General features: G+C 41.7%; 1 protein-coding gene across 1 annotated transcript in view; it reads right to left on the reverse strand.

Annotated features, from left to right (window-relative positions):
* Positions 1-26,644, reverse strand: part of fam20cb (FAM20C golgi associated secretory pathway kinase b) — a 64,177-nt gene that overhangs the window by 33,724 nt on the left and 3,809 nt on the right. The window contains exon 3 of the mRNA XM_074663422.1: positions 22,135-22,213. Coding sequence (XP_074519523.1) covers positions 22,135-22,213 — 79 coding nt within the window. The remainder of the gene's footprint in view (positions 1-22,134; positions 22,214-26,644) is intronic.

Here is a 26,644-nt window from a genome sequence, read left to right on the forward strand (position 1 = left end):
ATATGCTAGCTTGCTACATTTTCGCTGCCTACAAGCTAAACTAAGTGCTGTACCATGCTGGCCACAGATTGCACAAAGAGATGGGAGAGGAATTGATTTCTCAGCTTGAAACAAAACTGAGAATTTTTTTTTTTTTCAATTTTAACTGTTAAGCAAGTTTTGAAGCCGATCAATGTTTCTTTTAAAGAGCGTGTAGGATTTCTTATAAAATATATGCCAATTGTTGAAAAAATGCTCTAAAGTCTCTTTTTGGGAAGCAAAACACACGTTAAAGTGCCCTCCTGGTTGGCTAAACAAACTTAACTGCTCCCTCAGCTGGTTAAAACATGATAAACTGCCCTCTTGGGTAGCACAAACATGCGCTAAAGTATCCCAGAATACACGCAGAACTTAATGCCCTCCTCAGATGCAGAGCGCTGAATGTGTTTTTCTTTTTTTGTTTAGTTTCTGCCCTTCAAAAAATCTGTGCACACCACTTGTTTTTTTCTTTCTTTCTTTTTTTTTTTTTTTTTTTTTTTTTACAATTAAAGTAAAACAAAATAAAATATTAAAAGAATGTCTGATACAACACAGTTCAAAAGGTTGGTTCCAACAAAAATCAAGATAAACAAACAAAAAAAAGAAGCAACAGCAGAAAAAAACTCAGTATCCAGCTAGCTGAGCTTTTATCACAATGTTGCTTCCTTAACTTTGCAAATCATTCTGGAGGAGATGAAAGGTAAGGCAAGGTTCACTAATGACTTGTTAATACATTAACGTAGTTTATTTGAGAGGTTTATGGGGTAATTTGTCCCTTCATGCTTGCCTTGCCCATCCTTTTATAGATTGATAGCACTGTTGTCCTTCCTCTTGGCTTCTACATTAGCATTGTTGTGATATTATGAAGTGTTTGAGTGATCATAATAATGAGTTGAAAATCTCATACAGTGACAGCCCTATTCAGGATCTTGTGGTAAAGAGGGGGGGCATTCTTAAAGGGGCAGGGTCACCCCCTTGTCGTCCTTTTGGCCATGCTCCTGCATCCAATAATTATGGATGACAAAACAGCTGATTCTGGCAAGCTTTATTTAGGGGGGAAAAATATCACAGCCTGGAAGTGTAAAGCCTGCACTATGATCAGGCTGAAAGGGGTGAAGGATCCATTTTGAAATGGTTGTTTTCTAAAACTTTCACGACCCAAACTCCTTCAGGAAGGTAGACAGGTGCCATCCTGTAAAGCAGAAAATTTATTTCCAAGTTCTCTCAAATGCAAATGTGTGCATTATATGTAAAATCTTCACTAACCGGATTAAAGGGAAACTAAGATGCAAGGTACGTGACTATGTTTAACCTATGTATAAATATAAATGTCATTAGGAAAGGATGAAAGGCTTTCTTTCTCCGTAGTGCCTCGTTTAATTCAAAGTGCCTGACAAAGAGGACAGAGTATAGCTGAATTAGACGGAGAGAGATAAACCATTCATACATCCGTTAGCAACGTCCCATTAAATCCAGTTGAAGTGTCCCGTTCTGCCAGGCAGCGCTTCATCCTCACCGCCTCCCACGTCGTCTCTTTCTGTCTCTCTGAGTCACTCTGCACACTACAAACTACACCCAGGATTTTTTACACTTAATCATGTGGCTTTTGTGCACAATTTCACAGTGTCTCAACCTTTGATTTTCACTTTAATCATCCCTGGCCTCAAATTACCCACGATCCATCACTTGCCAGTCTCTGGCTCTGAGCATAGGCTGCGAACTATATGAGTAATTAGCAACGTAAAGCCCCAGATTCTTTCATGTCTGAACTGAATTTTATTGCAGAGACAATTAGTCTAAGAGCACTATTTGCTGCCTGGGTAAGGAGGCGTCTGCATGCCACAGTAACAGGACGCAACGTGTGTGCTTCTGTGTGTCTTGAAAGCCAACTCACATGTTATTGCAGAAGCTGAAACACAGATTGTGTAAAAATGTGCACTCATGTGAGTTTGGCAACGTGCTCAGCATGCCTTGATTTATGACACTCAAATCTGTGCGGATCACAGCTCACACCTCATAGCTAAAGTAATACACACGTGAAGAGAGCAGAGGGGAGCTGGAGCTCTTCTGTTGTTTCTGGAGAGAGCTGCTGAAGGGGCAGGGAGAGTTCTCAAATCCCACAAAAAGAAGGGATGGAAGGGAATAAAAACTGGGTGGTGGAAAAAATAAAATTCAAGGGATTTGGGAACGTTTTGGTAAGAAGAAGCAGATGAGGAAAGACAGCATCAAGGTCTGGTGAGCTGTGATTGACTGCAGCTCAGGCCTGTGGTGTCCTAAATCCCAGCGCTGTGTTTGGTAAATTAGTGGGTGGGGTACACAGTGGCTGTTGATAAGCAGATAGAAAACAGGACTCAGCGCCTATAAATACTCTATAAATACACATAGGGAAACCCTGGAGTCACGGGAACAGCATGGAAAGGCCACATAGGGAGAAGAGGATCCACACTGGAGAGTAAATACGAGAGAAAAAAGAAAGACAGAACAGAGATGGAGGGAAATGTGAATGAGGAACGACTGAGGAGAAACAAACTTCATCACATCTCACAAACACCATGAGTCACCTCTTTTCTTACATAAGAGCAGTAAACGAAGCAAAAGACACATCTCACTCCTCTAACCTCAGACGAACCAACCTCCTTTCATTGCCCAACCATTATAATCTCACAAACACACAAGGAAGCCGCAAGGATGGACGCCACAGCAAGGAACAATACAAAACTGACCTTGTTAAGCATTTATAAGCACTGTCTGGGAGGCTTTATGAGCAGGGAAAAACAAGTTTTGTGAGAGGAGGAGGAGAAATAAACGACAGATTCAGATTTTCCAGTGGATTTGAGCTGCTGCGCGAGTAAGCATCGGAAAAGAAGAAGCCCACGAGAGAGAAGGGGAAGGGACGGTGTAAAGAGCGGGCCTGTTTCTCCCAGCTGATTCACTTGTATCATACCAGGAGGAAAATGAGCCGGCGACGCATCACTCTCCTCTTGGATTTCTATTCTCCCAAAAGAGCGGAGACGGAGAGGCGTGGCTGGAGGAGAAATAGAGGAGTGATGGTGAAAGGGAGAGACAGGGAAAGAAAACTGACGGAGAAAAACAGGAAATGGCCCGAGGAGGGTTAGTGAAGAAGCAGGGAGGTGAATAATAAATAAAACAGCACAGAGACAAAAAGAATAAGGATAAGAGGAAAAGGAGGATGAAAAGTTGCTGATTTAATGAGCAGAATAATTGTGGAAGATTGTGCTTAAAGCTTCAAACTATGAAACTAAAGAGTAATTTCCCATTTTATGAAGAACAATCTTGAAAAAATACCCACTCTTGCTAACACTGTTTTTTTGTCTCAACATATCTCCAACAGATGCAGCACAAAATCCATTTTGAACATTTACCGATGGAAACGTTAGCTGATTTAGCTTAGAGGCATGTCGATATGTGTATCTTTATGCTGTCCAAGGAGCCTTATGGCTGTTAGAGAAAGCGGAAAAACACAAACTGCTTATAAGATGTCCACTGGGTTTCAAAGTTAATCAAATTTGGAGGTGCCTTAAATCTGCGTTCCCACCAAAGGCCAGCAGGGGGAGAATTCACTAGTTGCAAAAAGATGTTTAATTTTATAAAAGCACATGGGAAAATTACACAACTTTCATGGTCAAATGTACTTGTTTACACTGAAAATACAGCTTCCAATGACTGGAAAAATCTGAAGGTAGGGGAACCAGTATGAACTAGGTGAAGTTGTACGCCTAAAGTGAGAGGCTGTAGTTGAAAGTCCAACTTGCAGGTTTGCATTTCCCACCCGACTCTCAGTCCTACTCTAGCCACCGTTCTGTCCTCTCTGAATAAAGTCACAAAAGTTATCAAACTACAACAGAGGGCTGACTGATTAACTGCAAAGAAGACAAAAAAAGAATAAGATGATAAAGATGAAAAAAGTAAAAACAAAGCAGCAACTTCCAGGGTTGAAAATTGAAGGCAACGTGGAAGAGAAAAAAAACAAACAAACTGCAGTTCCATAAGTGTCCACTTGTCACTGAAGGCATAATTTTCTCCTTGGGTGCCAAATTAAAATGGCCACACTGAAGCAAAATTAAACATGTTTTTAACACAGACTCTATAAAACATGGCCACAGTCTTTGTGATGCCACACTCTGGCTTCTGAAACCTAGTTAACTTCCAGTTTTATCATGACGCAAAGAGATGGAGCTAGGACAACTTTGCTGCCAGCTACAGTGTAGCAGTCAAGAAAACCATACACCAAAACAAACAAAACCTGCAAAAATAGTATCTTAAAAGTTAATTTTGAAAATTTAACCCTGAGCAAAGTTTGTGCAGTTTGATAAACAAGGCCGCCTTTCGTTCCCAAAACCTAGACACTGCTGCAAACTTGTGGCCTGACTGATGCCTCCAGAAGCAGCTTTAAAAAAGTGTACGGCTGTCCCGTGAGGATCAAAAACTCCAACACTCTCTAAATTTTCACATTTCGACTCATAGTTGAATAGAATAGATCAGTGGCCGCGCTTCTTTGTGTATCTCCTGCAATCCCAGGAAAAGCTGTGCAAGTAATGAGAGCGAAAAAATGCAGCAGCCAACTGGACAGAGACACAAGCTGTCTCTTGGTTCCTTTAGAGCTGTCATGCCTTTTCCAACAAGAGAACCAGACACTAAATCCTCAAGTAATGTGCCAATTTCTCTTCTGCCCTACGAAAAAACTGGCAAGTGAAGGCAAGCAACAGTTGCTACCATGGCATATTAGGCTTAAGAGACAAGAAAAACATGAGATTAAAAAAAGAGAAAGAAAAAAAAAAGAGAAAGAAATGCAAACTTTCCTATTTAATATGCATTTCTTTCCTAAGTCTGTTCCACTTAACTGCAGCTCCTCCATTACTGCACTATGGACTGAATATTGGTTGAAAGCTTAAAAAAATTGCTTTTAATGTTTTCCTACACGCTCTGACAGACGTGAAAGCCCCTCTTCAGACTGACTAATAAATTATGAGTTGTAGACTTATATTTAGGAGAGGGAGTGTTTTGGAAAGTGCACGCTCCATGTTTAAGTGGTCTGCCTGCTTGAGTTGTTCACGAGTGGTGAATTAGGGGAGGACGTGTGTAAATAAAGGTGAAAGCACTGCCCTGTTCCAGCTGCTGGGCTTTGATTTTAACCGGATCATTACTTTGAATGATGAGTCAGACACGCCCCCTCTGAAGTTAGCGCTTGTTTGAAGCAGAACCCAGGCTCCAAAGCTCATATTTGAATAAGCTTTGGACAAACAGCACCAACGCCTCCTCCTTCCCCTCCTACCCCACCGACACTGCACGGAGCGAACAGACAGCGCACACACGCTGCATCACAGTTGGAAAACATGCTCTCTGTCTGTGTCTCTCTCGCAGCACACTAATCCCAACCATTTTGCCAAGCTGCTTTCTCGTCGCTGCAGCTAACAATGCTGAAGTCACTTTTCCTCCCTTGCTTTCTTTTTTTTTGCTTAAAAAAACAACAACAAATCATAATCCTTTGGTGAGCTCGAGCATATGGTCTTTTCTTTATCCTTTCTTTATCCACACCCCACTGACATTAATAATCTGTAGGACTGGGGAGACTGTACGAGGCCAAAATGTTCCCAACATTCAAATAATCTCCCTGTTATTTTTGTTCTGCCTTGAGATTAAACTGGCATTCTTATGGAAAAGTGTTGCCCACCCCCACCCAAAGGAAAAAACAAAACACTATTACTCAAATATCTGAATGGAAGTGACACAAATTTAAGCTCTAGGATTCAGCAACACTAAAGGCTTCTCTCTTGACTGCATTTTTGGCATCTTGCAGTGAGTAAGAGCCTACTGTAGTACAACGCAAACTGATTTTTTTTTAGTCTAAGAGACAAGGAATAGCAAGGTGTTAGTTAAAAAAACAAAAACAAAAAAAACAAGCCAGAGTAGTGTGAAAATGTATATAGTAGGTAGTAGTAGCTTTGAATGCCGTTATAGGTTGAAGTATACTGTTGCAGCAATTGATTGTGGTTAGTTGGCTAGATTATTCTACATTATTAAAGGTCCCATATTTTGCTCCTTTTCTGCAGTTTAATATGGATCATTGATGTCTTCATGAAATGGTAGTAACATGTTTTGGTCCAAAAAGCCAATAAATCAAGCACAGCAGCATTGTTTCCAGGCTCTCATAGCCCCTCTGTTCAGAACGCTCTGATTTACTGGGCGTGACCTTCATATGTAAATGAGCCACCGCTGATACCGTCCCGCTCTTCAGCGTCACTGAGAGCGGCGCCACGAGCTCTGAGTGCACAATGTTTAGAAAACAGCAAAGCTCATTTACCGAGGGGAGTGGGCATGGAGAGGGTTCGGGGGTGTCTGCTACAGTGGACCAGTCAGGTCAGACTTGCTCCTGATTGGTCAAAAAGGGGAATCGCTGACGTCAGCAAATCCCCAAAATCCAAACAGCTCATTTTAGGTCAGGATTTTACATTCAAAAGCATTACTTAGTACAGGTTCTGTAATTAAATATCACATTTTGTGGGCTGGGAGGAAAGCCAAAGACCCACAAATTTCGCAAAAAGACTTAAAGTGATTTTTGCATAATATGGGACCTTAAAAAAATAATAATAATAACAAAATTTTAAAAAATCCCGCTCTATGGCAGCACCTGCAGCCAAATAACTTACAGGACTTTGTCGCACTAACTGGGTTTTTCCTTGTCTTAATTCTTGCTTGTGTTGTACATCGCTTTGGACAAAAGCCTCTGCTAAATGAAACTGTAGAACTGTAGAATGAAACTGTAGTAGTTGGTAATAATAAGTACAACAGGTTAAGCAACTTACAATTGGTAATGTCGCTTCTACTGGATGGTCAAAACTGTTTTCTTTTTTTTGCTAACAGGTAAGTGGCCTAAAGGAAATACCAAGAATGTATGTGTTGCCACAGAGGCAAAAGAAATAAGTAGCAGGCTTAACAACATGTTTATGTGGCAATATTTATTGGCTGGCTAGTTAGCTAGCTTTGCAGTTTTTTAGCGTGACTCATCAATAAAATTCTTCAAAAAATCAAAAATAAAATATGATGAGGTCTGCAGAAAATTTCTGCATTGCATATTTCTGACTAGCTAGTAGCCCACCAGTAGCTGGCTACTAGCTAGCTACGAGCTAGCCTCAAAAGATGAACCCCTTAACTTAGGACACAGTTCTCTCTTTACTATAATGTTAGCCTTGCCTATATCAGTCTATGTTGTACTTACTGATCCTAAAAATGGATCAAATGTGCCTTTACAACAGTGTGCAAACAATCACGCTCAAGTGCTAAGATCAGGGGTCGCGCCTTCTCCTGCTGTGAGCCGTGCTCTACCAACCAAGATAAACCAGTGCCTCATCTGAAAAAGTAATTTTGACTAATTCATAAAATCAGTCGTTTTGAAATAGGATGTTCTCCTCTAAACCAATACTTTTATTTTTAATCTAACAAGAAACTAATGCTTTAATTATTATTTTTCTCAGTTTCTGTTTCGTTCCAAATTTCAATGAGTCAATGTTGAATCTTATCTGTTCATGTTTTTGTTACAGCTTGAAGCACCTTTGCCTTTCGTGCCGATAAAACACCTATAAAATTTAATGAAAGTGAATTTTTACACAGTTAAAATTAAAGAGTGCCAATAAAAAGAGAGGGGGGGACTCAGTCTGAGAACATTATCGTTCCACTTAAGCAGCGCATTTCGAGTGAAACAAATTACACGCTGTCAACTCGCCTAAATTATGCCCATTTCTAGGAGACTAGCGGTGCTGTTTGAGTGCAGAGGCTGCCTTTCTACAGCACAATACATGCAACCTTTTTCCATCCTCTTTCATGTGAGGGAACAATTCATGTTGAGACTTGGCCGTAATGGATTGCTTTTTAATCTCCCCATCTGAGGTTGCATCACTTGTTTTGACTGTCCAACCTCCTTCTTTTCTCTTTGTAGCTGACGTTAGCGGTGCAGCTCGCAGAGGTTTGTATCCAGATATTGAATTGTGAGAGGAGACTGCTTTAATCAAGCTCATAGACTACGCAGCAGCTTGGAACAGATGTTGTTTAATCCGCATCTATAACATAGCCAGAGCACTGACAGCTGTGCTTCACATAACCTTTTTCCCCACCATAACCTTAGCCGCCACTTTGCTGTTTGCTAATTATGTATCACAACATGCCCTGGTAATGCCACGCTCCTGTGTCCTCCCCTCAGAGGACAAGAGAAAGCCTAATTAGACCAAGTGTCCATCTGCTGAAAAGGAGAGGTGAAGGGTGAGCTGAAGAAATGAGATAAATGTGGTTAATAAACAAAAACGAGACGCCTAAGACCTCGAGAAGCCATAATTAAACCTGACAATCAGGAATGCTGGAAAGCCATGGTGAACATGGTATTTTACCTCCTGCTTCATTACAGGCTAATGATCCCCCTAAGGTGTTTTCCCTGACACTAACTACAGCTTATAAAAAGGGATCAGTTTCTGCCGGCGGGACAGCAAGGAGGAGACGAGGAGCTTTAATGGCAAGTGAAGGTGAGGACAGAAAGCAAAGAGGAAGATCACAGGAGAAAACCTCCAAACCAAAGCGCCAGTATGCTGTAAAACGCAGAACTCTTATGTAAAGTGCGCAACTTTTTTAGAGGCGTCTCGCCTCATAGCAGGATATAGACTCTATTTGTTTTATAGGAAAAACAGAGCATGCCTGTTTCCTGAGGCTATCAAAGCTTTCTGATCAGAATAAAGTCAAAGCATGCTGTGTTTGGATCGGCTTCTTAACGCCTGAGCTCTCTTCTGCTGGCCAATCAGAGATCACTCTTGCTCTATTATTACTGAGACTCAGTGCACTTTCATGCCAAACATGTTGGAGGCATTTTTCCAATTGTTTATCCAAAAAAATGACAGCTCAAACAACCTGAACCACAACAGGTGAAAGAGCTCAAAAGTGGAGATGTATCCTCATATCAACTGGAAACAAAGGGTTTGAATGGCACCCAAAGGCGATGTTATTTCCCCAGTTCCCCTTAAAGCACAAAAAGTAAATTAGTCCATGACTTCTGGCTGAAGTTGAGTGTTGGAATAAGATTTATTTAGTCTCTTCAGGCTGCCAAAATCTTGTTGGATGACAGGTTTCCAGACCTCAGTCCAGTAAACGAGTGTTTGGTTTATAAGAGCTGGTTTGCTTGTAACCATGCAGCGTGAGACTAAACAAAGCGAACACACAGAAATGTAAGAATCATCAGCTGGTGCTGCAGAAAACTGCCTGAAATGTTCCAAACAATGCAACTTCTAGCCTCATGAAAACAAACCTGCATTGTAAAGTGCTTTTGTTTTCACGTATATCAAGTGTATAGAGGTATAGCTCCAGTCCTCACTTTGTTTTCACCGAGGTTAAGCACAACATGAAAACGCTCATTTCCAGTTACTAGAAACCCCTGTGCCTCCGCTCTCAGCATCTGCTCCTCGATATGAACGTCAGCGCGGCCGAGCCAGATGAATCAACGTCTGCTCTGATTGTCCCGTCAAGCAGCTGAGGTGCTCCGTGGTCCAGAGAGGGAGAGGAAAGTCTGCCTCTGAGTGACGGCTCCTTCAAAGCAAAAGGGACAAGATGACAGATGGTATCAACGCTCGCACTCGTACCAAAGAGAGAGCAGGAGCAGGTTTGCCGGTAAAACCTTTTCTGAGCGAGTCATTAAGCTTCTTTTTGTTACTTCTAAGAAACAAAGAACGAGTTTATCAGGGATGAACTGCGATTGTGACGGGCCAGGAACAACTTGCCTCTGAGACTGTGGAGAAACGGCAATTGAAATGAATATACGTGTGTGCATGTGTGCACGCGCACACACAGATGGCAGAGAGGAATTTAGTCGAAGCTTTGATATGCAGATTGGATGCTGGCTTGTCATTTCTTCTGGCTGCAACACTGTGTTATCATCCCTTCAGCACAACATTAGAGCTGATAACATTTACCTGAAGGGGGGCGGCTGACTGATAATATCGTCAAGACAGTTTCTGCTCCTGGAAGCGCCCGGGCAAGGCCTGTGTGGAATATGGCACAACGGTATCACTGCAGAGAGATGCACACACACACTTAAAGACACACAGATCTGCACAACAGGACACAAATGCACTTTCTGTGTTGTAGTTGTCAAGAATCTGAGCATCCAAATTTGGAGGTGAGACATTGACACACTCACAAATGCACGCTGTAAAGTAAAGACTGCTGGATGCTGATGCTGAGTTTTTTTTTAAAACACAGAGAAAAAAGTGCAGAAGAAGGAGTGGAGAGTGTTTTAGTGTCTGACAGACATGTCAAACTTAACGATTACGCTAATCATCTCACACTGATTAAAACTGGCACACTGTGTTAGAATACATTACCCAGGAAAACATCTCCAGCTTAATAATATCTACGTTCTCCATAAATCATGATGGCTTATTACTGTAGATGGCTGAGCGCCAACAGTACATTAACAGATTATTACAATGTGCTACTTTTTCACGCTCATCCCCACAGACCATAGATTAGTTGTGTAAGCTTCTTGTTTTGGAGCATGTTTTTCTGCAGCACACTGGGCCATAGGTTTCCGCTGCTTTTTGTGCATTACCATGACAACTTCAGCCCCCTATTAAGAGCTTTTTTACCAGCCTGGGTCAGTTAACCCTTTATTTTTAATTACAGGTTGCTTCACAGCTCCATGTGCTTGGTAAAAAGGTCTATAACCACTTTCACTTTCGCACCAGAACACAAAAATCACTTAACAAGGTAAGCCAGAGGGAGATATTTTCGTCCTGCAAAGAACATGCTTCCCACGTACAGGGTAAGTGGTTCATTTTGTTGTCTTTAAGAGGCGGTGATAGGGGCTAGAAAGCCTTTTCATGTTGTAAAACCCTTTGACCAACGTGCACAGGAACACCTCAAATGTTTCAACAAAGCTGGTCTTGTGTTTAATAAAAATCGTGCACAACCTTGCCCATTTTGGCCTCGACCATCTGCTTGAATAAAAGATGCTGCTTTTCTGGAGGCAGGCTTCTGAATAACACATTTTGCATCAGTGCCCTTTGGCGCAGCAGTGTCCAATACTGGTCATCTCAGTTATTTATTCTCAAGAACAAAGGGATAAAAATGAACAGGAACATTTATTCAGGATGATCAGAATGAATCAGAGAAGGAATATCTAACCAGGCTGAGTCAGATGAATGACATCTTTCTCACATTTGCGCTCATTAGCATAGGATGATTTTTCTCTAGCAGTGTTATCAACTAAAGACAGAGATGAATGAGCTTGATGTCCAAGCTGAAAGAAACGATATTGACATGCTCTCTGGCTCTGGTTTGATTTATCAGTTGTCTCCATGTTTGTTTGCTGTCAGCAAATACAAAAGAAATCACAGTCCTCCACACGATCCTGATGCACCAGTATCCTGCAGTGTGCCAGTCTCTGCAGGGGACCCAGTAAAGGGGTCACATTACTAAGCCTAAGGGCCTCATTTGATCATCACTCTGCACCACTGAGAAAAACATGTCCAGCTTTTTCATCCACAGGATTCATGGGGGGGCTGGTGCATGTGTTTCTTCTAAACTGAGCTCCTGAAAACACATTTCTGCCCCATGCCTGCGACCGTTTTTTCCATAAACACCTTAATTTCTGCCTCGGCACAAACTGCAGAGTGCACAATAACACCCCGGTGTAACAATTATAACACAGGGGGAACAGTCAAAACATTAAGCAGAGAGGAGTGCAGGGCCTGAAGTGCTGCTAAATCGCACATCTCACGTTGGCTGTAATTTTAGATTAATTATTCAGCTGAACCCATTTTACAACAAAAAAGTCAAGAGCAGAAATATTTCCTGAGGTTGGCCGGTACATTTGCAGGCGATTGTAATATTCTGTTATTGTTCACGATCCCAGAGTATTCAGTTTAAGGGTTGGAGCATGTGCTGGGCAGAGCCTTCACAGTCCACATAGACTCATTTCTTACATAAGCGGCTGGAATGTGTGTGCTGGGACGCTGGTATGACCACAGAGATGTAAAGATATCCTAAATACTGTGTGCCAGTGTGTCTACAGGGATTACTAGAATAAAAGGCATGTAATGAATGCAAATGCATTTAATGTGGAGTTCAACAGCGTGCTCACTACTGTACAACACCATCATGTGCAGTATAAGGCTTAGGTGCTAAATCCACTTCAGAATTCAAATCATTATTCAAATTAAAATGCAGTCTCTTTTACAAACAGCAGAAGGCGCTGTTTGTCTTTTTGGTTTTATTTTTTGAAAGTCATTTGACGCCACTGGCTGTTGTGAAAACCACCAAGGAGTGAAGTTGTAAGCAGTGTGTACACACTGAGTTTGATGCGAGCATGATGATTCTAGTCCATCTGTTTTGCAGCATTCTGAGCAAGCAGCAACGCCTAGTCTAAGATATGAGACAATGCGGAAGTGCTACGATCTGCTGTTTCCTGAGTGTCCGCTTGAGGCTGGCTCAAGAAGTACCGGAAGTCACATACACACCAAGCCAAAAAAAAAAGCAATTTTCAAAGCAGAAATTAACCTATTCACAGCCTGCTTCAAAAAAACATCTCCTGTCTGAATCGTTAAGTTTACTGTCAGCACACACTGTAGGGGAGGGTGAACTTTTTTCGAACTCAGCAAATCAGAGGATTTTAAGATGGCGAGTTCGCCCAATCAGAGGCAGAGCTCAGGTCATGTGACTGACGGGCGCCCTATAGCTGTACACGAAGCCCTTGCCACTTCCAATATGGCTGCTACGGCCGATGTGCTTCATTTTCCGTTTCAGAAACAGATGAGTGACGTCGGGGAGATTAAGTCCATGTTTTATACAGTCTATGGTTCTGAGCCAGAATTCGCCCTTTTCCAATGTTCAAGACAGTTGAGTTAAGTTAAGGTTATATAGATTTTCACATTTTTATAAAAATTAGAAGGTACCTGTGAGAGGGAAGATTCAGGGGTTTTCCTTTTATATTACTCCACTTAAAATCTAACCGTTAAATGTTATTGTTGTCTACTCTCCAACACAGTAGGGGGCAAAGCTAGAGCTGTGGGACAGTTTTCGAGGTAGATTGGCTGGTTGCATACTGAGAATCTCTAGTGAATCTGTATCACATCCAGCTATTTTTTGGCATACAGTAAATTTTGCTCTTGTTTACAAAGTGTATAGCACATTTTGGGAGAATCCGTACATATAACTTGTACAGGAGGTGGTTTCTGTAATCAGTTATCATCAGAGGTGTGTCCACAGGGATGTCCTAGACCCATCCTTGAGTTCTGACTGGCCACCCCAACACAGGCCTTTGACTAAGAGTGACAATTTGACTTATTAGAGGCAGGTCAGACCCAGCTCTTGAGCCCCACCAACAGTTTTCTTTGATCATAAAGGTAGATCATTTTAGAGATCTTATTAAGTCCTCAAAAAATTGAGCCATAGAAGATTCATACTTTTCCTTTATATTGTTTTATGTGTTATTATTGTATCATTTTTATGTTAAACACCTTATAGGGTTGCCACCTTTAAATACGTTGGTATGAGTAGCTTAAGTAGATAAGTGAAAAAACAGGCAAATAAATGGCCATCTTAGTCTGAAGAGTCTGGACATACACTTTACTAAAGTGTCCTCTTTACATATCTCTTTTTGTTATCCATATACGACTGCCGCCTGGTATTAATAATCCAGAAAAAGTCTTTCTCTCCACTCTTTTCTTTATGTATCGTTGGTGGAGTGTCCCACCTGCTCTGTAGGTAACAGAAAGAGAAATAGAGCCGTAACAGACAATTCTATGAAAACTCAGAAGCTTTTGTCCCCTCTGGGGGTGCTAATGCATTGAACATTCATTACTGTTAATGTTCTTTTAGCCTTTTTCTTCTGCTCCTCTGCCTCTGTGGTCTAGCGGGAGTACCTTGTGTGTCCTTTCAAAATGAAAACATGTTTTTTTGTTTCTAATGGAAAGAGGAAAAAGTAACCTGGGTGTAAAGCACTTAAATGCATTAGAAAAAGCAGTTTTTTTTTTCTCTCTTTACTAAAGCTTTTACATAAGCTGAGTTACTCACACCCTGAAAAAAATGAAATGTTCCATCCTAAACCCAGTGCAATGAATTCTACGGCTTTATGAGCTGAGTGTGTCTTTACATCCTTTTACATGCTTTAAAATATGGGTCAATGCAGCCACATAAATAGCCAGGACTCCAAGGGTTAACATCTCAAGCGTTGCCACTGTGCTGCTGTGAATTTCCTCTATTTCCAACTCGAGCTGCACTCATCATCTGCGCTCTGAATGACTTGTCCTGAGGCGGTTCATCCCTTTATTTCCTGACTCAAAGTCAAAGCAGAGGCACAGGGGACCTTGTGAATACGACATCACACGGTAAACAAGCGCCCATGCACACTCGCTGACAAACAACACGGCTATAAAGAAATACAAGTGGGTTCAGTCCACAGACATGTCAGGTTGTTTGACATCTTTTTGTTCAGCAACATATCGGAACAATCCCTCAATTGTCCTGTTTTCGTCAGTCCCCCAGCATTCAGTGTGGGCCACGTTTGAGGACAATCTGGGGAGCTTTAAGCGGGAATAATAAAAGGGTTTTTTTGTCGAGACATGCCTACCCCGTGTTCACACAAAAGCTCCCTCAATCTTATTCTTCCACCTCCCACGGCTGATGCAGCTTGATGATACAAAATCAACTCATCCATGCCGCCAACTTCCCACCAATATTTCACATTGAGCGCAGACGTTTCCTCTAGGCTGTTATTTCTGCTCTTGTCAATATGTTATTGACACAAACGAGGTGACATTATGTGGCTCCTGTCTCTTGTCTCCCCGATGTGTCAATCAAAAATTACTCACGGACCCAGCTCAGGATGGATATAGATCGCTCAGTGGGGAGGAGCAGCGGAAAGTGCAGATATCTCTTTGAGGGATACTGGGATTGATTTGTGTGTGACTGAGCCAACAGTCGCCTGATTGACAAGCAATATAATTAAGTGGGAGCAAGATGGAACAGAAGACCTTCATTACATCAATCATTAGTGCTTCACCCACCGTTTTTCTTCGATCATCTGCGCTTATGGTCTAATGGGCTTTGTGTTATGTGAGACTGTAAATATTAAAATCATGTATGAGAGTTCACTTCAGCACAAAGACACTGAAAGAAAAGAAAAAGAAAACACTGTCAAGACTACAGCAGGGACTCACACACCTTACAACACAAACCATATTACTCTGCATAGAGGTTCACAGACATTTTTGACAGCAAAAGGCACAAGATACCGTACACATTAGTAATATTTGAACTTGAACGTAAGCCTCTGAAGGCACAAAATGTATTGTTGCCGGAGCAGGTCTCCCACAGGGACTGTACCTTTTCAAAAAGGAGACAACTTTTTCTACAGAATAACACTGCTGTAGGCTAAATGTCCAGTTTTGGGCTGCTGTAATTTGAACAATAGCTGCTGGCAAGAACACCCCAAACAATATTGGCTATTGTGTAAGGTTATTTGACATAAGTTTTCATTGAGAAGGACGTACAGGATGGCCAACAAAGAAGCAAAAAAGTAGAGAGGCATAAGGAGCACATAAAGCCTTACAACAAAAGGTAAAAACTCTTAGAAAATTGAGGTATGTTTCTGTTAAACCTTGCACAAGTTGTTTTGTTCCTCATTGCCTGATGCTCTATTGGAGTTCCTCAAGGTTCCCTTTTAGAGCCTCCTTAATTTCTATGCCCAGCTTTTTAGAAACATAAAGTCAACATCAGTGAAGCCAATCTCACTATTTTTAAAGTTGTATGCTATTATCACTGCCACTATTTTAAATCTCTGCTGCTGTTGCCTGGATTGCAGGACAGGATCTTGCTCAACTTTTACCTGTCAGAGATAAGTGGTGTCTAGTAGCTTTCCGGACTCCTTCAACATTTTCATGCACTAACTGTTCAAATTTTCTGACTCAAAACCAACTTGAGACGGACACTAATATATTTGCCACAGTGTCAACAGGCAAAGGTTAAAGGTTGAAGGATCTTTTCCTGTGGATTGGTTGGATATGATGTATTCAACACAGCCTGACAATAAGTAAGGATGCAGGGATATAATATCCGGTTATATGCAGATGACACAGCCATGTATATGAACGTTCTATATAGTGAGCTAAGATGCTAATTTCGCAGTGTGGAGAAGGGGCAAACCGATAAATTTGCAAATGCTTGAATCTATCTACAGATGCTTGTAAAGAAAATAATAGATTCAGCTGGTTATGCAACTAAGTGTAGATAAGAAAGGAATTAGATCAACTGCATTTTTGTTTCTTGGCATTTAATCCTACAGACCAAATTCATATTTTCAACTCTTGCATGATAATATATTTACAATTCTTGATAGAAACATTTCACTCTTATACAATTGAAACAGTACAGTTCCAGTTTTTGTCTTTTTTTTCCTTTAGCCAACTAATTCATCAAAGCTCCTTTCAGTAACTTTCACATGTCTTGGTGACCCCTGTTAACAAAACTATCTGTTCAATTTAACTGATGAATTTGCTCTGTGTATGGGTGGCTAGTTCCTGTTCTGCTCCATTGAAATAGTCAAAACCTTCCTTCCTTAAGAATCTTTGCTGTAGAAAATGTAAAGAGGCTGTTTCTGCAGTGTGCACTCTGTCCGACACCTTCCCCCAGCAGAGTTTTCAGGCATACAGCTGCTTAAAAATAATCAGCCTTCATGTTGGTGATTTGTTTGCCTTTGTAGGTCATATTAAAACACAAGTATTGATTTCAGTCTGTTTCATAGCCTGTTAAAAACTCCTCACTGGAGCTTTAATCATTCATCTTGAAAGAAACCAGCAGAGATAACAAGCTGCAGCATGCCTACAACTGTCACGATAACTAGAACTGTGTTTTTTTTCTCGATCGGAACAAGGATGATTATGTATTTTGTACACTGAGGTAGAAAACAGATCCTGTACCTGTACTGTCTGCTTCTTTTGCTCAGTTCGAAGAGGATTTAAAGAATCTAGATGTTTTACTGACAGGTTACAGTTTGGTTTATTGTCCTGACTTGACTGCATACAGTGTTTGTTTATCAGAACAAAGGCAGAAATCATGAAACACTCACAATCCGGGGTTATTTCAGTCACAGCCCTCGGCTTTACAGGATATAAAGGATGACACAGATGGGATGTGATTTAGCTTAGTCATCAAACTCCACTTAATGCAGGTTACAGTGCAGTTGTAGTGACAGAGAGCACAACTATGTGGTTTTTACGTGCTTTCTTACGCAACACAAGGCTGGGGCATCAGACGGGATTTTTTGGTGTCATACCTTGAAGCCTGCAGTCTCAACAGTTAGTGCAAAGCAATGCCTGTGTCAGATTAGTTGAGAGCAGGTTTATGCCATGTCTGGAAAACTGGACCGCAGACATTTAGTGGGCTGTTACATCACAGAGGAAAGGTGCGGTGGACTTTTTTTTTTTACAGGTAACGCAAAAATCACTTTTGGTGAAATTTGTGGGTCTTTGGCTTTCCTCCCAGCCCACAGAATGTGATATTTAATGAAAAAACCTGTACTTAGTAGTGTTTGTGAATGTAACATCCTGACTTAAAACGAGCTGTTTGGATTTGGGGGATTTGCCAACGTCAGCGATTCCCTTTCTTGACCAATCAGGAGCAAGTCTGACCTGATTGGTCCACCGGAGCAGACACCCCCGAACCCCCTCCCCACCCACTCTTCTCCCTGCTGCTGGAGGGAAATCTCTTCAGCAGTGGGGCGGAGAATGCTGAAGTTGAAGAGCCATCACTGCTCTGTTTACGGCTGTAAACAGCCACATAGTTCCATGCACAAGCTTCCTATCACGGAGGAAGACAAGACTGAGTGGCAAGAGTTCATTTATCAAGGAAATGTGCCAGCTACACTCAGTAAAACTGTGCATGTGTGTGCTAGTCACTTCACTTTCCAACTTTGGACAGTACAACAGAGGGCTAGTGAATAGACTGGTTCTGAATCCAGGCGCATTACCAACCATCCACCAACAAACCTGGGACCCTGGAAATGTGAGTATTTTAAATGCTGTGTGCTGTGAAGCAGATGTAAGAGCTTTTCCTCAGTGTCCCCCCTGTCTCTGTGTTAGCTTCAGGATGCTAACTTTAGCTGCGATTAGCCTGTTGTTTTAGCTGTAATGTTACGGTAAACGAGCTTCCCTGTTTTCTAAACAGTGTGCACTCGGAGCTTGTGGCGCCGCTCTCAGTGACGCAGAAGAGTGGGTGAGATATCAGCAGTGGCTCATTTACATATAAAGGCCATGCCCACTAAATCAGAGCGTTCTGAACAGAGGGGCTATGAGAGCCTGGAAACAATGCTGCTGTGCTTGATTTATTGGATTTTTGGACCAAAACATGTTACTACCATTTTATGAAGACATCAATGATCCATATTAAACTGCAGAGAAGGAGCATAATATGAGACCTTTAAGAAGACAAACCATACAAAGTGTTGAGCTTTGAAGGCACAGACTGAGATTTTGATAGATAACAAATCATTTTAGTAACTTTTTGAAGAAAAATGTCAAACATTTGCCAATAAACCCAAACTTCTGGTACTTTTGTTGGCAAAAATCACTTTTAACAATCTGAAATTGTACTTCATCTTGAAAGTCACAAAGAGACCCTGCCACAAAAAAATGCAGTGGCAGTAACCACAGCTGCTTGATCATTCCCTCAGACCAAGAAAAAAAGAAAACAAGAAGAAAGAATAACCAAGGATCAATGCAGCAGGCTTGTTAATGGATTTCTTCATCTGTGCCGTTCATTAAAGAATGTACGGCCCAGAAAAACAAACCAAAGGAGGAGCTGCAGAGACAGAGAAGGAGCGACGGAGAATATTAAGAGTGAGAATATAAGACCAGCTCAAGTGAGAGTGCGGGACTCCACAGATATGGATGGTTGGAGGGTCGATCGTTACCCAGACGCTGCATGCATGCTAGCCGTCCTGCCTGCCTTCGCTGCCTGATTGCCTGGCACACATTTGCATCGAAGTCGAGAGGAGCCGAGCAGAGGAGCACAGCCGGAGAAGTCTTTGATCTCTCAGCCCCTGTCTCTTTGATGCACCATGTGGAAACACACCAGCAGATTTGAGAACGAGTTGATGATGTTGGGTGTTAAGTGGATGTGTGTGTGGATGGGCAATCTCTGGGAGGGAAAATCGTGTACATAGCGGGGATGACAGTGCAAATCTGTCAAGACCTTGATTGCAGTCCAAATGAGCATAACACACACATGCCAGCATGAGTTGCCCTATTTTGTTAAAGTCATGTGCATTCAACCAAGAGGGGAATAACACACACACACACACACACACACACACACACACACACACACACACACACACACACACACACACACACACACACACACACACACACACACACACACACACACACACACACACACACACACACACACACTTCACTCTTCAGGATTATTAAACATCACGGTGGGTCTGACAACCACAACTGTCAAGCAACAGATTTACATCCAACCCCATCACCCCGTGCTTTTCTGGGAAAATGTCATTTCATATTCCCGTCTGGGTTCAAATTCGAGGCAGTGCACCGAGATAATCTGTGGATTTTGACTCTGTGCGTGTATCGACACCGCTCTCTGCTCACATCTCGTCTGTCTCATCTCCACCCCTCTCTTTCCTCTCAGTGGGTGCCCCCTCACCTCTCCTCCTTCCTCTCCTGAACTCCTCTCCCATCCCTTCTTCTCCTTATTCCCATCTCTCCTCCTCTCTTCTCCTCTCTTCTCCTCCCCGGCCTGTCAGGATGATTTCAGGCTTGTTGCGTCTGGCCTGACTTAGTGTGGTGCGATTGGAGCAGTAATTACAACAGGCTCTGAATAGCTTTTCCTCCCACGGAAAAACCACGCTACCTATCATCCCCAGGCTTAACCCTGCTCTCCACACTGACATGTAGGGGCCAGACAACAGCCTGTGTTGAAAACCATTAACCCACAATTAAATTACAATCACCATAACAAAGGACGGGTGACATTTAAATCCACCAATCGAGGAGGGATTAGGAGCAAAGAGCACTTCTCTTGGGGTGTGTTATCATCGAAACATGACAGTGTGGATAAAGGAAATGTGAATTAATCAAATATAACACAGTCTCTACCAGTGTGGCAGTCTGGTGTTTAAATCCTCTACAAGTTAAGCCAAGCTGCATTACAGGGAGTGCACAGCTTCTGCTCCTCTTCACCTTTTTATGTGAGACATTAATGATATGCTGTATTTCACTGGTCGGATGTTCCTCGTAGCACAACTGGAATAGGATTCAGAGGAAGATGAGGCAAAGAACAGAGGCTTGGTGGGTGGATCACAAGCTCCCGGCAATTATATCTGGATTCATTACAGAGCGAGAAAGAGCCCAGGGGAAACAATGACAGAATATAGCACCTGAGCTAGCAAGTGTTCATGAGAAGCTGTAGTTAGTCGAGATGCCGGGTACCACTCCAAAAATACACAGCTTGATTAATAGGTATATTGTAGCACTGTAACATTTGATCTTGTTGGCAGCATTCGAGGAACCAAATTTGTGAAGGTTTGCATAATAAGCCCCCTTTGCAGTCATCTACTGTTCATTTAGCAAGTGCTGAAGTGGACTTCTGTGGTCTGCAGAGATTCTTTACAATAGTGCTTCGCCAGCTTTTGTGATGCAGTTACCCACTGGCATCAGTATAATTAGCTGCACCTGTATGCTTAGCTTATATATGTTAGCATAAACTCTGAGCACTTGAATGATACTCAAGTTCTGTTTGACTCAAAGTGTTTATTGAGAAAGATGAAGTCCTAGGAATACATGTGGTGGCTCCCTGACCTCTTCTTGACCTAACAAAACCAATTTTTTTCATAATCTTGTTTTATAAAACCTTATACAAAATCTAATACATGAATATATATTTTGTGGGAAGTAGGAAGACACAGTGGCACATTCACTATGGTGTGCCAAAAGGGACAAACAGCATGCGGTCAAAATAAAAAGGCTTGAATTTAGACCTTAATATTTTTCTCAGTTAATTAAATTGTTTTGTTGTTTTTTTTACTTGAGAGTCAAAAACAAAACAAAACAAAAGACTTAACTGTGGTAGCAGCTCTGAGAGACTTTACTTGGACACAAAAGTGATTTGAGTGAAATGCTAATATTATCATGCTAACATGATGAAAATGCAGACATGCTATGTTTAGGGGTGTATTATTACTATTCTTCATCCTAGCTTAGCGTGTTAGCTTGCTCACACTACATTCTAACATACAGGGGGATTTTTGTTTCAACAAATGTGTCACCACCGCAGTCACATGCTACCATAAAGCTAAAAAGTTCAACATCCAAACATTAGCGTAGAGACAGACAAGTTGCATTGAATTTTGCTCTATTGCCACATCCATAACCATCAAAGTAAAAGTTGAAATTCTGTAAAGGTCACTGGTCTCAAATTTGTAAAGGACTCCACTGGGTTATGAGCACCTAAAAGCTGTAGCACACAAATCACTAAACAGTGACATTTAGCACACTAGCTGTTGTGACATTATGAAAACACCAGAAATTGATCAGATGACTGAGTCATAAAACGACACAGCCGGTGTTGCCGGAGGGCTGAGGACGTCCAACGTGGCCTCTAAAAAAGACGTGCAGTGTCATCTGACAGCCCCGTGAGGTGAAATGCCTACTCAACGCCTGCCTCTGACACAGCAGAATGATGCTGGCCTTCAATCAAATATCAAGGTTGTGCTGAAATGAAAGCAATTTGATATCGCCGGAGAGGAGAATGAGGAAATGAGATTGATGTTGTGAGGAGAATGAATAGGTGTTGGGATGAGAGAAGGAAGTCAGTCGAGGTAGAAAGCTGCATAGTTGGTGTTTTATGCTGAAATGGCACTCAGCTTTAAACTCAATACTCCAGAGATTGTTTTTTCTTGAAGAGAGTGGACTCCCGCCAGGTAGCGGTGCAGAGATGAGAAGGCAGTTCAACCAAAGGAACAATGGGGCTGGTGGGAACTATTTTTAAAACACATACAGCACCTAAAACCTTTTTCTGCTGAAGAGCAGGAAAACTTACTTCATGGGTTTGAAGAGAGCTTGGCCGTAGTTGTGGAAGGTCATGATGAGCTTGAGCTGAGTGCCTCCAGATTTCATTGCTGTAGAAGTAAAACAGAGAACACAGCTATTAGTGAGTAATTAAGTGAATGCAAACAGGCTGTTAATATTTTACTGTAACACATAAGGCTGTGTGCTTCAAAACAAGCTGACCCCCAAGAGTTTAGTTGTGGTCTTATAAACAGATGGCCAGTTTGAATAATTGAGCTAGCTTTATTAGCTGACCATTAGCTTGTCTACAGTTTATGATTACATCGGCTGCTGACAGTTCAGTATCCAATTTATAACCTGTGAAACAACTAACCAGTTTTTGACATTTTCAAATTAACTTTTTAAACTTTTAGCAGGAAATTAAGCTAATTAGCTTTTAGCTGCATATAAGATTTGCATATGAAAATGCTGACTCAGCTTAGCCGTTGACAAAAAAAATCTGACAAAACTCACTGACAAGATAGAAACACATCATGGTGTTTTTGCATGGTTGGATTTGCCAAAAACAGTAGTCCAGTAATATCAAGTGAATAATGAATTAAAAGGCAAACATTAAGAAACTTTAATATTCGAAATTCAATTCAATTTTAATGATTCTGTCATTTCGAATGATGTAAGCCTGAGCAGAAACTGCCAAAAGCTGTTTCATCCAATGTGAAATGGACCTGTGAACACAGACTTTGACTTCTTTCACCCAGTTTTCAACTAGTGAGGACAAAATTACAACATCAACATCTCAGGACACAAATTTTTCTATATTCAGTCGAGAGGTAAAAGAAAGATTTAAATTATTTCTGCGACTGTATTTCTTTAAAGTAACTATCCAAGCAAGAGTTTTAAAACAAAAAGGTCAACATATCTTCTCTGTCATAGGGATTTAAAGGGCTGCGAGATATTAGCAAGAAGGTAATAAAAATAGTGAACCAGTCATTTTTTATGTCCAAAGAAGAAGAAAATAGCAGACAGCACAAGTACAGGTACTGACTTCGCAACACACTGTCTGCTGAAGAGGAAAGATACCTGGAGGTATCAGGTGTCAATCTGTCAGGTATCAGCAAATGATGCATGGAGTATTTAAGAGCTCAGTGACAGAGGGTGATGAGAGGTAGACTCATATGCAGGTCCATGTAGTTATGGAATCCCACCCTGCTATCTATGTTTTTAAACGTCATTTTAATATCACCAGGAACTTTATCTAGTAACTACTGCGCAAAATACAAAAGTAAAAAAAATCAAAATATCACAAAAGTAAAAAGTGTGGTTTGATCCTCCAATAACACTTCAGGGCTAAAATTTTCAATTTCAAACTGTTTCGATGAGTCACTACTCAAGGCTACTGAGAGAATCGCTGAGGAACTGTTTAAGCTGTTGACTGAATAAATGTTCTTCCAACACAATACATCAATATATTTTCCAATAAAGCAAGAAAAATACACCACTAATGTGCTTATCAGGTTAAATAATGTCACTATAATCAACCAACAAGCACTGACATATTTAGTTTGACTTTCAACCAGACATGAGGCCCAAAAGCTCCCCCAAACTACATTTTCTGGTTCCTTCATAAGTTTTCTCCATTCAGCCTCAACATTTTGACCACCTGCTTGATGCCTTATAGCACCCCCTCTGACCAGGTCAGATCATGTCAAAACAGTCCTGATCCTTGGCCCGGTACTTGAGCACATCCAACAGATGATTTATCAAATTGTAATTGTTGAAGTTGAAAGGCAAAAGTCAACACCTTGGATTCTAAGTCATGATCCTCCTCTCCAACTTTTTCCAGCACTCTGTGTTCCAGTGCTGGTGCTGGTGATCTTGGAAGTGGGCAGGAGTTGCTGTGGCTGCACAGCTCCCTACAAAACACACTGAGACACTCTCTTTCTGGAACCTGTCCATTTAACCAGTCATAACTTTTTTAGCTCATGTAGCTCTTCTGTTGAACTAGACTGGACCGAAGGAGCCAGCTCTCACTCACTTGTACTCTTTTTTAATGATCGTCATTTCACCTGTCAGTATTCTGGGAACATGGCAATCACACGCCTGAAGCTCCCACTGCCTACACTGTTGTTAAAGAGCACTATTGTGTATGTATGTTTGTGTATCCAAGTCTGCCTTTGTGAGTCTGTGTGAATGTGTGTGTGTGTGTGTGTGTGTGTGTGTGTGTGTGTGTGTGTGTGTGTGTGTGTGTGTGTGTGTGTGTGTGTGTGTGTGTGTGTGTGTGTGTGTGTGCTTGAGCACTGATGTCACAGTGTTTGTTTGAAGGGAGAGTTGGGGGGGTGGGGGGTGAAGGACAGCCAGTGCTCGCTCGGCGCTCGACGCTCTCAGTGCCTGCGCTGTTTATTCTCTCTGTGTATTCTCTGGAGGGTCCATCCCCTCTCTCCCTCCCTTCACTCACTTCATCTCTTTGTGCTTCTATTCATCCTCCTATCCTTCATGTTTTCTCCCTTTTTTGAACATGATAATGCAGTCTAAAGGCACACGTGGGAGTGGGCTCAGCGCTGGGGACGAGGACTCTTCAGGGCTAAAATCGGCAGAAATTTCTCAAAAAGAGAAGAACAAGGCTGCCATTGAGCCCGTTGTCCCCTCAGCTAATCGATCGGCAGCAGTGTTTTGATGGCCTCGTGCCAAAGAACAACCCTCTCAATCAATGTTCTCATTTATTTTTACAAATGGGAATCACAGGGACAAGGGAAACGTTTACTGAGAAAAAAATACACGTGAAAAGAAATCAATGTCCGTCTGCTTCAACCTGCTGCCGTGTTTGCATGAGGAAGACAATTTGAATAAATGCAAATCGTACTGTAATAATGTGGAAGTCATGCATGAAGGGCAGCTGTATAATGGGAACATGACTTATTGTTACATTTGAGGGAAAGCAACCTGTTTGTTCTGCAAAATAATCTGCTCTTCCAGTTTTGGGGCTCTGTGCCCACTCCTTCAAAATAAAAGCCTTTCATTATAATTTATAGACACCACCATCATATCTGCTGCTTTTGCACTCAACATCTTCATCAATGAAGACTGCTCAAAAGAAGCACTGTATGGTGTATTCAAGCACTCCTATGCTTAAGTTTAGATAATAACCAACTGCTATTGGCTTCTATTGGTATTCTGCCCTGGGCCTGTGCAGAGCCTCTGTAATTACCGAGCCACCATGTACTTAGCTGGCTACAGACGCTGAGAACTGCTTCCTCTATCCACCCAGCCTCAGACACAGAAAGCAAAAGGGAGAAAACTAGACAACATCTGGAGCAGAAAATGAGGAAAGAAAGTAAAAACGTTCCTCTTTCAGCGGCCAAACAGAGATGCTCGTTCCGTAAGCAGCTAATCCTCTCCAAGATAAGTATTTAATCTTTGCTATAGGCCTGTTACAGTTCTGTTATTGGCGCATGAACCTGAAATCTGCAATCACTTCCAAGAGCAAGCGCAAGATGGGCGACCTTGAATCGACAAGCACTCTTGGAATGTGGGAGTCGGACTGAGCCAAAATGAAAGACAATCCCCCCAAAAAATAAAAAAAAGAGAAACAGATTCAATATAACTAGCATCTAGCATGGATTAACGCCTCTATCAGGTATCTGTGTGCGCTCACAGGGGAAGCTTTCAAGCTTTCTGCAGAAGGCTTCAGGTTTTCTGCGCACTTGTCAGTGCAAGACAAAAGAAACAACAGTGTTTGATGAGAATCAAACTCAGATTGTGTGGCGCTGTGATTTGCATGGAGACCAGGTGTTCTCCAAAGCTTGATGTATTCTTCCTGAGAGGGTATGTTTGTGGTGTTTTATTACAGGGGCTTTTCAGATACAGCAATAGCCTGCAGTCGACTCCCATCTCCACGCATACCTGTGTGTTTTTATGTCATCTGTGCCTGTGGCAGTGAGGAGCGTGGTTGTCCATCACCTCCTCTTACTGTTAACTGGTAGACCCAGTTACATTAGAGGCACACATTCTCCCTTTGGCGTTCTGTTAAGATTGTCATTCAGTGTGACATGACTGGGATGTTTCCACACACTGAATACTTTTAATATTGCACTTTTTGGTCTTGTTGGGGGCCTCTTGCAAAAGAAAACTTGCTCTGAATTTAATCAGGCACTTACATGGATCACCACCACATGTTCTTGAAGTTACAATTTCATTATAAAACCCTGAGAAAAATCAAAAGCATAGCTCTTAGCAGCCTTGTAAAATCTTTTATCTGTGCATTTGAAGCAAGCTAAACACTATGATAACATAAGCTCAATTTTAGGCCTGATTCCCAAAGTGACAGAAGTCAGCACAGGTTGGATTTTCTGATGATCTAAAGAAAATCTTGTCAGAGAGATTTGACCGTCCTGATCTGGATCAGAACAACTGGAATCGTATTCTGTAAACTGCTGCATGTAACCAGACAACAGCCAAATGGGAAGCAAGTCCATGTGAGTTTACATTTCTTGTTTCCTCTGGCGCCATTTTTTCTATCTCCTGACTGAGAAGAAAACACAACA

This window comes from Halichoeres trimaculatus, unplaced genomic scaffold (genome assembly GCF_033239565.1).
Source record: "Halichoeres trimaculatus isolate MK-OKI-2021-1 unplaced genomic scaffold, fHalTri1.1 fHalTri1_scaffold_23, whole genome shotgun sequence".
NCBI lineage: Eukaryota > Metazoa > Chordata > Actinopteri > Labriformes > Labridae > Halichoeres > Halichoeres trimaculatus.